This window comes from Carex rostrata, chromosome 12, assembly GCF_964058835.1.
Source record: "Carex rostrata chromosome 12, lpCarRost1.2, whole genome shotgun sequence".
Classification (NCBI taxonomy): Eukaryota; Viridiplantae; Streptophyta; class Magnoliopsida; order Poales; family Cyperaceae; genus Carex; species Carex rostrata.
In genome coordinates this window covers 1,637,491-1,651,432 of record NC_135929.1, presented here as the reverse complement: position 1 = coordinate 1,651,432, position 13,942 = coordinate 1,637,491, and the positions used below count along the sequence as shown (strand labels likewise).

Genomic DNA, 13,942 nt, shown 5'->3' with positions numbered 1-13,942 from the left:
AACTTACAAGGTAACTAGTTTGTTACCTAACATAGTGAGAAATAGAAGGTTCTAATACGCTACAAAACACAAATGCACGACGCTTAACAGTCCACCAAAATACTGTAATAGTAAAGTCATTATCTAACGCTAAGCCTCTCAAGTGGGGGCTAAGGAAACTAACAGATCAACCCAATGGATCATTACAAAATTGATGGTTGAGATTCATTTCTTCAAGGGGCTGGAGTTCCAGCGACACTTCCTACAGCGGGAGGGTCTTCAACAGCACCTAATAGCATCAACGGGACTGTCTCATTAAGACCATTGTCAGAATACGACACAGTTAGGTTGCCAGCAGGGTCCCACATCTGAAGAGGAATTGCGTTGATGTCATTTGGGAGCCAAACGATAGCAGCTTCTTTAATCTTCTTATCTATGTGCCATACCCAATATTCAAAAACTGAAATAATCAATAGAATGATAGATCTAACCGTTTTAGGTGAACCGGATTGGAAGCATATCTCATTTCGATACTTCCATAATGTCCAGCTTACTGCACTTAGAATAACTAAAAAACATTTTTGTTCTACAACACTAAAATTAGATGAAAAGTGAAAAATATCAACAAGTTTGTCCATGTAGTAAAGAAATCTTGAGTTTTCCCTAGCCAGAACCAGATTTTTTGTGCTTGTTGGCAATTGAGAAATAGATGGTTATTATTCTCAACATCAAGACAAAAGTGACATTGACTATCCCCGGTCTAGCCCCTACGAGATAAATTTTGCTTAGTTAAGATTCTATTATGTAATAGAAGCCAAAGAAAAATTATGATTTTGGGAGGAATCGGCAGTTTCCATATGATAGCAAATTGATTGGCATTAATCCCCCGAAAGTTTAAAATCTTGTAGATCAATCTAACAAGAAACAAACATGTGGTAGTCCATCTCCAAGCAATTCTATCTATATTATGTGTAAAACTAGATGAACTAATTAATTGTAAAATCTCATACCAATCTGAGAGTAGAATTCCAACAAGTGTTCTTCTAAAGTGAATTGCATACCCTTGTGAGTTAATCACTTCAACTATCGAGACAGATTTATGGGAGCATATAGTGTACAATTGAGGGTATTGAGTTGCAAGGGTACAATTACCATACCATAGTGTATTCCAAAATTCAAGATCAGATTGGGAACTAAGAGTATATGTAACATTTAGTTGACCTAACGCATCTAATTTGATAATGTTTGACCAAAAAGGAGAGAACTGTAATGGTGATGGAGAATAGTATTTAAATTGAATAACAATTTTCCATAAGGCAAAATATTGAGAATTATGAAATTTCTACCACCATTTCAAAAGTAATGAAATGTTCATTTCCTGAAAATTAAGAATGCCTAAACCACTGTGAGTTTTGGCCAAACAAGCCTTAGACCATTTAACTAAAGCATATTTTTTCCTAGACTTACCAGAACCTTGCCAAAGAAATTGATTCCTAATTGTATATAATCTTCTTATGATTGTCTTAGGGGCTCTATATAGAGATAAGGTATACAAGGGTATCACTGAAAGTACCAAATTAATTAGTGTTAATCTTCCACCTAAAGATAATAGTTGGCATTTCCAACTTTGTAACCTATTTTCTACTTTATCGATAAGAAATTGTCAATCAGCTACATTTAATTTTTTATCTTTTAAAGGGAGTCCTAAGTATTGTAAAGGAAATTGTCCTATTTTACATTGAAAAGTTTGTGCATATTCCACTCCTGAGGTGTCATATTTTACATTGAAATTGTCCTATTGTAAAGGAAATCAATCTTTTGTAAGTTCATTTTAATACCAGATAATGCCTCAAATCCCATCATACCCCACCATGCGGATGCTACATTAGTATGATTAGCTTGTAAAAAATAATATGGTGTCGTCGGCATAGTGACAGTTAGTGATAGGTTTTCCTAATAAACAAGGAGGTCCTAAACCTAGAAGTTTATTGGCTTGCCTATCCTTATGGAAAATTTTACATAGTGTATCCGCTGCTAATATAAAAAGAAAAGGTGACAAATGGTCACCTTGTCAAACACCTCGTTTACAGTAAAAGTATTGAGTAAGATCCTCATTAAAGTTAAGACAAGTTTGAGAACTTGTTAGCCAATCTGTAATCCATCTACACCATTTATTCCAAAAACCCCAACTTTGTAAAATTTCAAAGATATAGTCCCAATGTATCTTATCGTATGCCTTCTCGAAATCGATTTTAATAACTACCCTATGAGTATTACTAACAGTACTATGATGAATCAATTCGTGACCTAAGACGACATTATCTAAAATATATCTATGTTTGATAAAAGCGAATTGACTAATGTCTATGATTCTACTCATGATATGATTTAACCTATTAGTCAAATTTTTTGAAGTAATTTTAAAACTATAATTAACTAGACTAATTGGTCTGAACTTACTAATAATATGAGCATCCTTCTCCTTAGGGATCAAGCAATTCACTGATTTGTTAAGTTGATGCAAGTCAAGGGTATAATTGAAAAAATGAGTGCATAAAAGGCGAAGATCATGCTTAATAACAGCACAGAATAATTGCACCAAGTAAATCTATTGAAACCTCAATTATGCTGATTTTGCTAATAAGGACACTTTAGTCTCATTTTTCAAATTTTATCGGGTACATACAACTCGATCGTGATCATGATTTTCATATCCAGAATCCATGTGTTGTTAAGTGATTTTAGATAATTAGGTCATGTTTGGTTGTGGACTAAACTATGGAATAAGGGCTTTCGGCCTCACTTATTCTACCAAACGTGATTTAATTGAGTCAGACTAAGACAGAATAAATTGATCTTTAGGCCGGACTAAATTGGCCTAAACTAAATCACCTCTCTAGATGGTTTAATTTTAATTGAGTATGAGGCCTAACTTTTCATTATTTTTATTATTTTTAATCATTTTTAAAAAAATATATAAAATAAGCAATTAATTTTGTTTTCATTTACATACAAGGAAACTTATAACTTTATCAATTATAGAATCAATATTTTTTTTAAATGACATAACTTTTTAAATCAACAAAATATGCAATCTAGAAAATAATTAAATAAAATATTTTTTAAATTGTACTACAAAATAATAAAAAATTTGTTCATCAACCTAACATATTTTTGACAAATAAATTAGTACACATATAACTTTAATTAAATAAGATTCATTAAATACAATGTGCTTCTCTAAGATATAGAATTAATTTATACATAACTCATTTTTTTTGTACAATTTCTTTCAATTAAAATGAAAAGAAAAAAAATACGAAGAATAGTTTTATTATTGTTATTTCAAATTTTGTAGGACAAAATAATTTATAATATCAAATCATGCCTTAAGCCATCAAATTTTTACTAAACAAGAAATAATTTAAGTCATGGTATAACTTTAGATATCAACCAAACATGAATAATTTAGATCAATTTAAGTTAGAATAACCAAGTTAGATCTCATTATCTTTAGTTCGTGAGAAAGAGAAACTATATATTATTCTTTAAAGGTTGGCGCGCACTCTTATGGCTCTATTATACTCAGGGCTGGCAAAAAAATTCGAGGTTCGTGATTCGATTCGGGTTTGATTCGAGTTTAATTCGATTCGAAATAGGTTCGAATTGAAACGAACCAAACCAGGTTCGGTTCGGAATTAATTTAAACCAAACTCAAACCTAGCCTGGTTCGATCGAAATACGTTCGTGATTTTTTTGTGGTTCGAATCTCATAAAATCACCGGCCATCCATTTACCTGATGAAATTAAAATCCAAGATAGAGAGTCATAATTTAACTTAGTCGATACTCCCTCGCTCTCAAATCTCAATAACCTAGTTCTCTCTCCACCTCTCCCTAACTCACTCTCCCTCTAGCTCTAAAATCTAACCGACACTCTCGGCGACTGGCTGTCTCTCCGGCTGTCACTCCTCTCTCCGGCCTAGATGACTGTCTCTCTCTTTTCGGTCGTCTCTCATAGTTCATACCAGGAAAGCCGTCTCTGATGTATTTTTTTATGAACAATTTTTCAACTTAAAAACACTTATTCCATAGTTCATACCGATAAAAGGAAGCCATTTGAATTTTGTCCCGCGAGAAAAAAATAATGTATAAACTACCCGTATAACTAGGGCTGCTAAAAAATAATTTAGTTCGTGATTCGAGTCGGGTTTGATTCGAAAAATGTGTAGTTCGCAATTAATTCAATTCGAAATGAGTTCGGTTCGAAACGAATCAAACTAGGTTCGGTTCGAAACGAATCAAACTAGGTTCGGTTCGAAATTAATTCAAACCAAACTCAAACCTAAGATAAGTTCAGTTCGGTTCGGTTCGTTGCCACCCCTAGTTATACCCAGCCTTCGGATCTCATCATTAAGAAAAAACGAACGACTCGGATTTTAAAATTGGTTGTCGAGAAAATATCAGCAAATGTGACTTCATAGACTCTTCTGCAGTGAGTAAAAAACAACTCAACAAACAAGTTCAAAAGCATCTTGGACTTTTCCAATATGAAGGTAACGGTTAAAAACGAGATTTTTAAAAAAGAAAAAAACCATAAATAAACAAAAATACTTTATCAAACCAACTTGATTGTTTTAATTTTTACAAAAATCAGAACTGAAATGTCTTCAGTATGAATTATTTGTTTTTTTCGTATCAAATTGTCATTTTAGTCCGAAGTATTTTTACAAGTTTTATAACATTATTTTTTTCTAAATTTGTGAAAACAACTTGAACGGAAATAACAATTTGATTCAAAAAAAAACTTCTAAATAAAATAAAATGACATACATGTTCTTATAATTTTTGTAAAAACTAAAGCAATCAAGGTTTAGTAAATTCTTTTTTCTTATTTACGGTTTCTAAAAAAATTCTAGAAAAGATTGCTGGAAGCTCTTGAACAGGTATGTGGTGGGTCCGCTGCCACAGTACGCGGACAAATCCTATAAAATCTTTTATTTTTTATTTGAAAATCCTATAAAATCAGCTATAGGAGTAAGGACTAGGAGTGTTCATTGGGTCCGGTTTAATCGGTTTTGAATCGAATCGAATTAGTTTGGATCAAACGGTTTGGTTTTTCGGTTTAACGATTCGGTTCGGTTTGTTTTTTAAAACTGAATTATAACTTCGGTTCGGTTCGGTTTGAAATTTTCAAAACCGAAATAACCGAACTGACCGAACTTTTATATATCATGAATTTGATCCGAACCATTCTGGTTTATTCCTTAATTAATTGCTTTAAATACTTTGGTTTATTTCTTAATACCCCGGTTTATTTTCTTATATACTTCGGTTTATTATAAATCAATTGCTTTAAATAAAAAAATATATATATTTCAGTTTGAACTGAATAAATCTAAATAAAACTTTGGTTCAATTCGGCTCGGTTGCAATGATAAATCGGTTCGGTTCTATTTTTAAAACCAAATTATAACTTTGGTTTGCTTAGTTCGGTTCGATTTCAACCGAACCGATGAACACCCCTAGTCAGGACTCGTCCTGTCATCCATTATTATGGACCCCACATGCTGATATAAATATGGAAAAATCTCTAGTCCAAAATGTGCCTTTCTTGAATAGAAATATCCATTAAACATTGAAAATTAAATAAATTTAAGTTTTGAAACTTCCAGATAAGAAAATTGAGTGAGGCTATGGTAATGGTATCATGCATATTGCATATTGGCTCACACTATGGCTTAAATTTTCACTTTGAAAGTTTTAAATCTATTGATTTTCTACCTATCTAGATAGTAAAAAAATTCTAAAAAATAAAAAATTTAATTTTCAAATACATATTCATATATAAATCATATCAAACTGTTCAGATGGACTATTAGAATTTTGAAAACAAAAATATTAATAAGTAATATGAACCAATCCGTGAGTACGATAGCCTCACTCATTAAAATTACGTGCTACTTGCATTTTGGAATTATATACTTGAAATTCGACCAAACAAAATCTGGTAGCGGATAATGCACTACTGGAATGGAAGGTCTAAACTGAATGCGACAAAAATTACAGAAAATTACAGAAGGGTTAAAATTAATTCTAAAAAATATTTCTAAAACAACTATAAATGACCAATATCTGCAAAAGACGCTTGTTCATATACTTTATTTACTACGTATACAAAGAAAGATGGAAAAAAAAAAAGAAAAAAAAATTACATTATGTACATATGAGTTACCAAAACAACAGAAAAATTATATTATATACATATGAGTTATGAAGCATAAAATAAAGAAACCCAAATTCCTATAGAGACAATACCTACAGTTGCAAAAGCTTGACCAAGTTCAAGCAACAAGTTTGACCCCTGCAAAGGTAACTCATCCCACTTTGTTCTCCTGCCAACATGCCAAAATCCTTGTCAAATTAATGGTGGAAGTCTACTACAACAGATAACAACTTAGCAAGAAAATGTGAACCAAACAAAATTGCTAAATTTGTCTAATTTATGAATAACATACCCCAAATCTGCAATTACCACACTGATGTTGTCTTGTGACCCTTGGTTCTGCATTTAGCCAAAAATTCATATAACTTCATTTTAATGCCTGACAAGTTACTTGACTCAGGAGTAACCTACTTGCTGCTGTCTTGGTACATGCAAAAGCTGGTATATTAAGGTATGATATGAAAAAAAAAGGTTTTAGCCTGTTTCATGTTTTAACTTAAATCAGAACTTGATAAGTTAAACATAGATTCAGCCCTTTTCAAGAGCAAAACCATTAGAAACCAGTAGAAAAGTACAATATCTGGAGGAAATCAAACCCATGTAAAAAAAAATAATAACCATAGTTTGAAATTGAAGGTACCACATATCTACACACGAAAAAGAAAAGGCAGGGAAAAGGGAGCAAGGGTAATACCAAAGCCGTCTGAGCAAGCGCCTCACATGCAAGCTGAGGTAAGATGAACCAAAGTGAGCATTTGAAATCAGTATGAACAGGAATATTAAAAGAAAGAAGAAGAATATATGAAAAAATAAAATGTACCTGCACGTCACCATGCTGCCGGAGCTGATTCCTAACTAAAGCTACAGCATCCGAGCTGTATGAACAATTTAGTTAATTAACCAATTTATCTATTTTGATAAATGGAGAGGGCTTAAAGTCCCATATTAATAATTGTGCCTCTGGAGATTTCAAGCAAAGGTACTTTTGATTATGTAATCTCAATTTTTACATTGGAAACAACACACAGGTCACCAGCTCATGAACCCTAAATATAAATTATCTTGTGAATGAGAGAAGCATTTATTGATTAAAGCTTCATAAGATGATTGATGTAAAAGGATCAAAGAAACAATTGATATAATTCGATTAGTCGATTGGTTTCTCAACAAATTCTTGTTATTATCACTTCAGATTTATCAGATGAAAAAAAAAAACAAGGAAATATATAAGGATAGTGAAACAAACGTTTTCATATAATCCCAAAGACCATCAGATGCTAGCAAAATGAACTCCGCATTAGGTCCCAACTCTGTGACGTATATATCTGGTGAAGCTGTAAGCAGATCTCCTTTGAATTGTATTCTGAAAACGAGAAACTTATCAACAATCAAAATCCAAACATGTCTACTAACTGTAACTACAGTTAAGACCGAAGAAACTCATTGGTGTCAGATATGCCTAGTTGCCTACCTAGAAGCAAATTTTTCTGGCCACCTTCCATCTTCAACTCCTCTTGCAAGCATTCTTCATAATGGGACCGAAGTGCAATATTAGTACTAGAAGGTATAGACTTCCAATAAATTTCAAAAAATAAATTCAATAAAAAAGTAGCTCTAATTATGAAAAACATAATTGATGCTGAGAGAAACAGAAAAATAAATAAATAAATAAGTACAAGGGACAAACTCATTCTTCTTTGTCTTGAATTGTATGTCTCCAAAAGCACGCGAAACTGAGATTTCTCCACATATACGCCCATCGCTAATCTATGAATTTATCAAATTGGTGAAAGAAAACATTAACAAGTAGAAAGTCACAAAAAAGAAACTCCTTTTGGTATACCACTGAATTATACTCCCTGGCAATATTATTGACCAAAATTACAAGTCCCACTAAATAGAAAGGAAAACACAGACCCATCCACCTGCAGCCCTGATTCGCTTGATTTCTTGAAGTGAAACTCTGTTATTTCCATACGGCCTATGGGGATTGGTCACAACTTCAGTTCTTCCGCCTCGAGACATCACCTACAATTTGAAGGCCTGATGAGTTTCCACCAACAAGGTGAATAATATAATGCAAAGAAAAATTACTCATAAACTAGTAGGAAATGGAAAAGGATCTGAAATGTGAACTCACAGCAGCTGAATCTCCCAAATGGGAAACAATTAGTAGATCATTCCTGATGAACATTACTGTGGCAGTTGCACCTGATGCATCTTCTGTTTCAAATTGTTGAAGCCTTCAAAACATAGATAAACAAGATCATTGATAAGGCTAGGTATAATGTCTTGATAAAGTGTTTTTTTGGAAATTTTAAAATAATGCTTGGGTTGAGTAAGCACTAACCAATTCAATAGTCTTGAATCAGCATTCACAAAAGCTAGCTGGATGGCATCCTTTATGGCATCAAAGTTCTTACTATTTAGCACTGATCCACCTTGCAATGCTAATGAACACTCTTTGTATAGTTCATCTCTGCATTATCAGTCATCCCATCAGTACAATAATCATTCATTAGAATTATAATGTTTCATAGAAATGGTATATTTCTCAACACAATTGGATCAAGGATAACAGCAGAGTAATGAATCATGGCCTCACATTAAACACTTGTCAGCAAATCATGAACAGATAACTTCTTTTACAAATATCAAGACCATGGTGTTTCAATTAACAAGGAAAGCAAAACAACAGAGTTGCATACTACTAATTCATATTTCTACTTAGTGTAAATGAAACAACTTTGATCTTAGCAACCATGAACTAATTGCTAAATGTGGCACCCAAGTGAAATCTCCCTCAAAACCATTAAACTGAGATCTTTTGGAGAGCAGAGAGTTTTGGAGTAGAACTAGGGTGTTCTTAAGTTCATCAAGCTCCTTTGTTAACTCAACTCTAAAAACTATCGGATTGGCTTCAGACGACGAATCCGAACATTTGAAATCCATCTACGTTACGAGTGATATGTCTACATGCAAAAATTTTAAACTTTCGAATTAATTTACTATAAAAACAAGCGGTCAAAATTAGAATATTTATAAATTAATTTTAGTTCATTCATTTTTGAACGTTTTTTGACCATTTTTAAAATTTTAGAGTATTTCAAAATTAATTCCAAATTTTAAAATTTTTGTTTGTAGACATATCACTCATAAGGTAGATGAGATTCAACAGTTCAGATTCGTCGTTTGAAGACAATCCGATAGTTTTTAGAGTTGAGTGCACAAAGGAGCTTGGTGAACTTAAGAACACCCTAGTTCTACTCGAGAGTTTTGAATTTATTATCCGATTATATCAAGCTAGTCCAAGGGACTTGATGAAGTTAAATGGAATGAAAAGTCAAGGACAGATCAAGTTATAAATCAATACAACAGAGTTTTAGATAATATTAACAATTAATTCGCATATCAAAATCATTTCACAAGGGACCTCAAACCTCAGAAATTTATCTCAGTTACAAACTAGGGGACGAAGTATCATACCAACGCATAAACAAGCACCAATTTATCTACGAAATAACCTTTAAAATTAAACAAGAACAGAAAAGTGACCTGAGGAATCGAACGGTGGAGAAACCGGCGTGGCCATCAAATACAGCGGCGAAGGAGAAGCCAGCAAGGCCGTCGGATCGGATGATGACGTCATCCTCCATCTCTGAGCGTGGGCCCTGCTGCTTGGTTGACCCCCATCGTATCCGCGCCACTTCAGAAACAGCCGCGTCGGAAGCTGCTATGGTCGCGGCGCACCGTACACTGACCTTAGAAAAGGGAATACATCCTCCGCCGGATCCGAGCGGGAGCAGCCGCGGCGCGCTCAGCAGCGCCATTCCTTCAGTAATAGAGTGAGCGACTTGATAAGGGTGATGTGTGTCTGACAGAGAGCGAGAACAGGGGACCTCAGAGGTCATCACACCTCTAGTCTTTTCTCTCTCCTGATCTTGATGCGGTTCAATTGATCAGACGGCCCGGAGAACTTGAAAAATTGCACGTTCTTGCCTCGCTTTGACTTTTCGGAGCTCGCAATTAGGGGCGTCAACGGTTACGATACTGAGGCAGAGGCGCAGAGCAGAAGCATTTTCAAATCCAATGATCTTATTTATGTCCTAATGGATAAGAATTAACTTTATTTTATTTATCCTTTGTTAAAATTATCACGTAAGGAAACGGTAACTGTTATAACGGGTCATAGGCGTTGTGACGGCTGCCACAACGGTTGGCCTTTGGAGTTTTAGCAGAATTGTGGACCTTGGAAATGAATTTTTTCCGTTATACAATGGTAACAACCGCTATAACTGATTAAATCTAGTATTACACCCTGTTCATATTTTGACCTCTGTTTGGTCATACGAACTTCGATTTGAGTGAATCAAAGCTTAAAATTTTCAAGAAATCGAAATCTAGCTACAACTTTCATGTGTTAATTTTATTCAAATTATGAATGGATGAATCACTATGGGTCGTCAAAGGCAGACCTTAGATATAGCAACGTCTATAAATTTAGATTTGTTTCTCTCCCTATATATAGAAGCAAATATAAAGTTTCTTGTGTGTGCTCCAGCCGTCAACCACTTTCTTATTAATTAACTCAAAAAGAAAACCACCATGGTTGCTTGACCTTGAAACTTCAATACTAATTTAACAACCGAAAATCTTCTCCACTACACTCAATCTATTGCAAGAATTCGAGTGATTTGTGAGGTATCTTTATTTACTACAAACACTAGAGCCTTTGTTGTCCGTTCTTCTTCTTTGAGCCTTTGTTGCTTGCCTTGTTCTACTTTGAGCCTTTAGTGCTCTTGAGTCATTTTCGTACTTGAACTGTGTGATTTTTCATAAGCTTTGTAAGGGCTCACCTGTTCTATCTCGAAGGTCGCGGGCCCTGAAGGTGTAGACATTAGTAGTGCCAAACTCCGTAAACAACTCTCGTGTTAAGTCTCTAAACTCTACTATTTACTTTTCATACACTTGTTTATTTTATAGTTATTTTTGTTTTCGTTAATAATAACACTCACACACGTTAGTTAAAAGTATCTTATATTTAAATTTTAAAAAGGCCCATATTTTCCTCCCTCTAGGTGCGACAAACAATTGACACCCCTACTCGCAATGTTGATGTGTCATCTTAAGTTTATGTGTGTAATTTTTTTTCATGTATATTCCTAAAAAATATGAAATTTTCTTCTAAAATTCATAATATCATATTTATCTTTTAAATTTTCAAATACTTATAATTTTACCTAACTTTTTTTTTATTATTAGAATTCATTTTAAATTTATAAATATTCATTTTATTCTTTATTAAAAAAAATAAGAAAATATGTATCGTATGTCAAAAATCTAATTGACGAGTTTGCGAAAGCAAACGGTTCATATATATGCTTCCAACACATACACAATGATGTTAAGATATGCACTTGTATGTGTATAATAGTAAGCATGAAAATGAATTATTTGTTCTCACATAAAAATTAATTAAAATACTAAATATTTATTACACATGCTACATACTTTTTTCTAATTAAGAGTAAAAATGAGAATTTCATAAATTTAAAATGAGTTTTAATAGAAAAAATAATAAATTGAGTAAATTGATTGACTTTTAAAATTTTAAAGAGTAAATATATGATATTATGAATTTTAGAAGGGAGAAGACTTTAATTTAAAATTATTGAGGGATAAACATTTCCCCTTGAGTTTATAAGAAATGCCAATTCGTTACATTTGAAATTAACGCGAACGATTGTTCATGAGGCGATTTAGATTGGTATCGGGCTACGAATATAAAGTCAGATCGAACAAAAATTAAACGGATGATCTAACAGAAACAGAGAAACCGTTAAATATAAAAGAGGATGGTTCAAACGTCTTTATATTTTGTGTCCATTGTGCTTCTATTTTTAAAAATTTTAATAACTCAAAATCTATAACTTAAAAGTCAAAATAAAACCGTTAAATATGATCTATGTTAATTTTTATATGTACTCATAAAAAATTATCAAATTTCAATATTGTTTTTATGTTAATCAATAAGTTGAAAAAACAACGTCTCTAAATTATCCACATTAGTACATTTTTTACAATTTCTTGATAACAATCAAAATAAAATTAGAATGTCATAATTTTGAAGCAATTCCTAACTGACCTTCAAAAAAAAAAATTATACATGTATAGATAAAATGTTGTAGATCATATCCAATGGTTTTTATTTTGACTTTTAAGTTATAGATTTTGAATTATTAAAATTTTAAACAATAGGGACACGACGGAGACACAAAAAATGAAGGCATTTGAACACTCCTCGTGTAAAAATTGCATTTTAAAATCGATGTTATTATTCAATATTTCAATTAGAAAGTTACAACAACAACTAGGCACTTTATAAACGTGCTAAGACACGCTACCAAGAACCTCTTACATTCTCTTTTCTTTCCCTCTGCTGTAAAAAGGAAGACATGAATTTTATTAGGTACAAAACTGTGTTTTTAATTTCTTATTTTCGACATACCAACTGTAACCGTTAAATTGTCTTTATTTTGCACAATGGCATACAGTCATAAATAAATAAATAAATAAAAACCTGGTCTATCGGCAATCGAGCTAGGGACTTGCTGGTATACCCCGAACTTTGAAAAAACAATGAGGATCTAGCTCTCATTTTTCATTAACCATAATTGGTAATAGTTTTTTGAGTTTCTGATTAGAAACCCAGTTTACAAAAGCTAAGAAAGGAAAATAAAAACGAAATGAAAAAGAAAGTACAATGTCAGGAATTCCATCCTATTTCTAAATCTCCTGGCCTTCACTTCTCACTCCACATTTGCTTCCTCCGCGCGTGTTGTCAGGTGTACTGATTCTTTACTGTGTATTTATCTCTTGAATTAGCTGATCTGTGTTTTTGATTTCTTCTCTAAAAATGCAATTACATCTTTCACGCCAGATTATAAAAAGAGAAATTAACAGGAGTTCCCTGGTATTTTCTGTTATGTCTTTCCCTGGTATCCGTACCAGTAACCCCTGAAACGTCCCGTTGTATACTTGTTGACTTGTCAGACATTCTGAGAATAAATGCTTGACTGTTTCATCACTTCTTCTGCACATATAGCACATTCCAACAGTATGAAAACCTCTTGCTCTCAGGTTGTCTGTAGTCAGAACTTTATTGTGCAGGAGCAGCCATCCATTTTCCACTGTGCATCATCTTCCTCTATTCGTTGTGTTTGCCTTCCTTGCAACAGTGTGTTCCTTTCATTCATTAACTGTCATACCCGAACTTTGTACCATGCGGATCGTGCTTAGCATTGGCTCCTCCATAGTCATAATCTACTAGTTCCACTATCTTCCTTCTATGAATCTAGAAAATGAAAATAATTCAAATTGGGTCCAGAAAATATAGAACAAAATGAAATTAAGAGAGGAGATGGCGTGCAACAAAGCAATATTACCTTGCTTGTTTTGCCTCCATGGATTAAAATTCCTGCACGTCGTGTCGGGTACATACGCGTTTCTTTGATCTCGACACGAGGTCTCAAGAAGAAGAGTGAGAGCTAAAATGACAGCAAGATCTAGCAGCACCAATCTTCTGCATATTTATTTTCTTTTTCAATTAGAATGGTTTTCTAAGGGAAGTAATTCTTGAATGTGGATTATATACCAGTACAAATGTAGAAGCCTTTTACATGGAGATGATGATTGCATGGATGAAGCGTGATGAAATGTTCCATTAATTCCGTGTTGG

General features: G+C 33.2%; 1 protein-coding gene across 2 annotated transcripts; it reads right to left on the bottom strand.

The window, feature by feature from the left end:
* Positions 1 to 6,068: 6,068 nt before the first annotated feature.
* On the bottom strand, positions 6,069 to 10,217 carry TAP38 (thylakoid-associated phosphatase 38). 2 transcript variants are annotated; one of them, XM_078312116.1, is made up of 11 exons: positions 9,760 to 10,217; positions 8,555 to 8,683; positions 8,345 to 8,447; positions 8,122 to 8,232; positions 7,892 to 7,971; positions 7,676 to 7,729; positions 7,451 to 7,567; positions 7,025 to 7,079; positions 6,899 to 6,931; positions 6,497 to 6,543; positions 6,069 to 6,373 (listed from the first exon to the last, which is right to left on the bottom strand). In XM_078312116.1, the coding sequence occupies exons 1-11, from the start codon at positions 10,113 to 10,115 to the stop codon at positions 6,250 to 6,252; spliced, it is 1,209 nt and encodes a 402-aa protein (XP_078168242.1). In that variant the 5' UTR covers positions 10,116 to 10,217; the 3' UTR covers positions 6,069 to 6,249. The 2 variants fall into 2 exon arrangements, with proteins under 2 accessions (XP_078168242.1, XP_078168243.1); XM_078312117.1 differs by lacking the exon at positions 6,069 to 6,373 and having other exon boundaries at positions 6,496 to 6,642.
* Between the last annotated feature and the right edge of the window lie 3,725 nt (positions 10,218 to 13,942).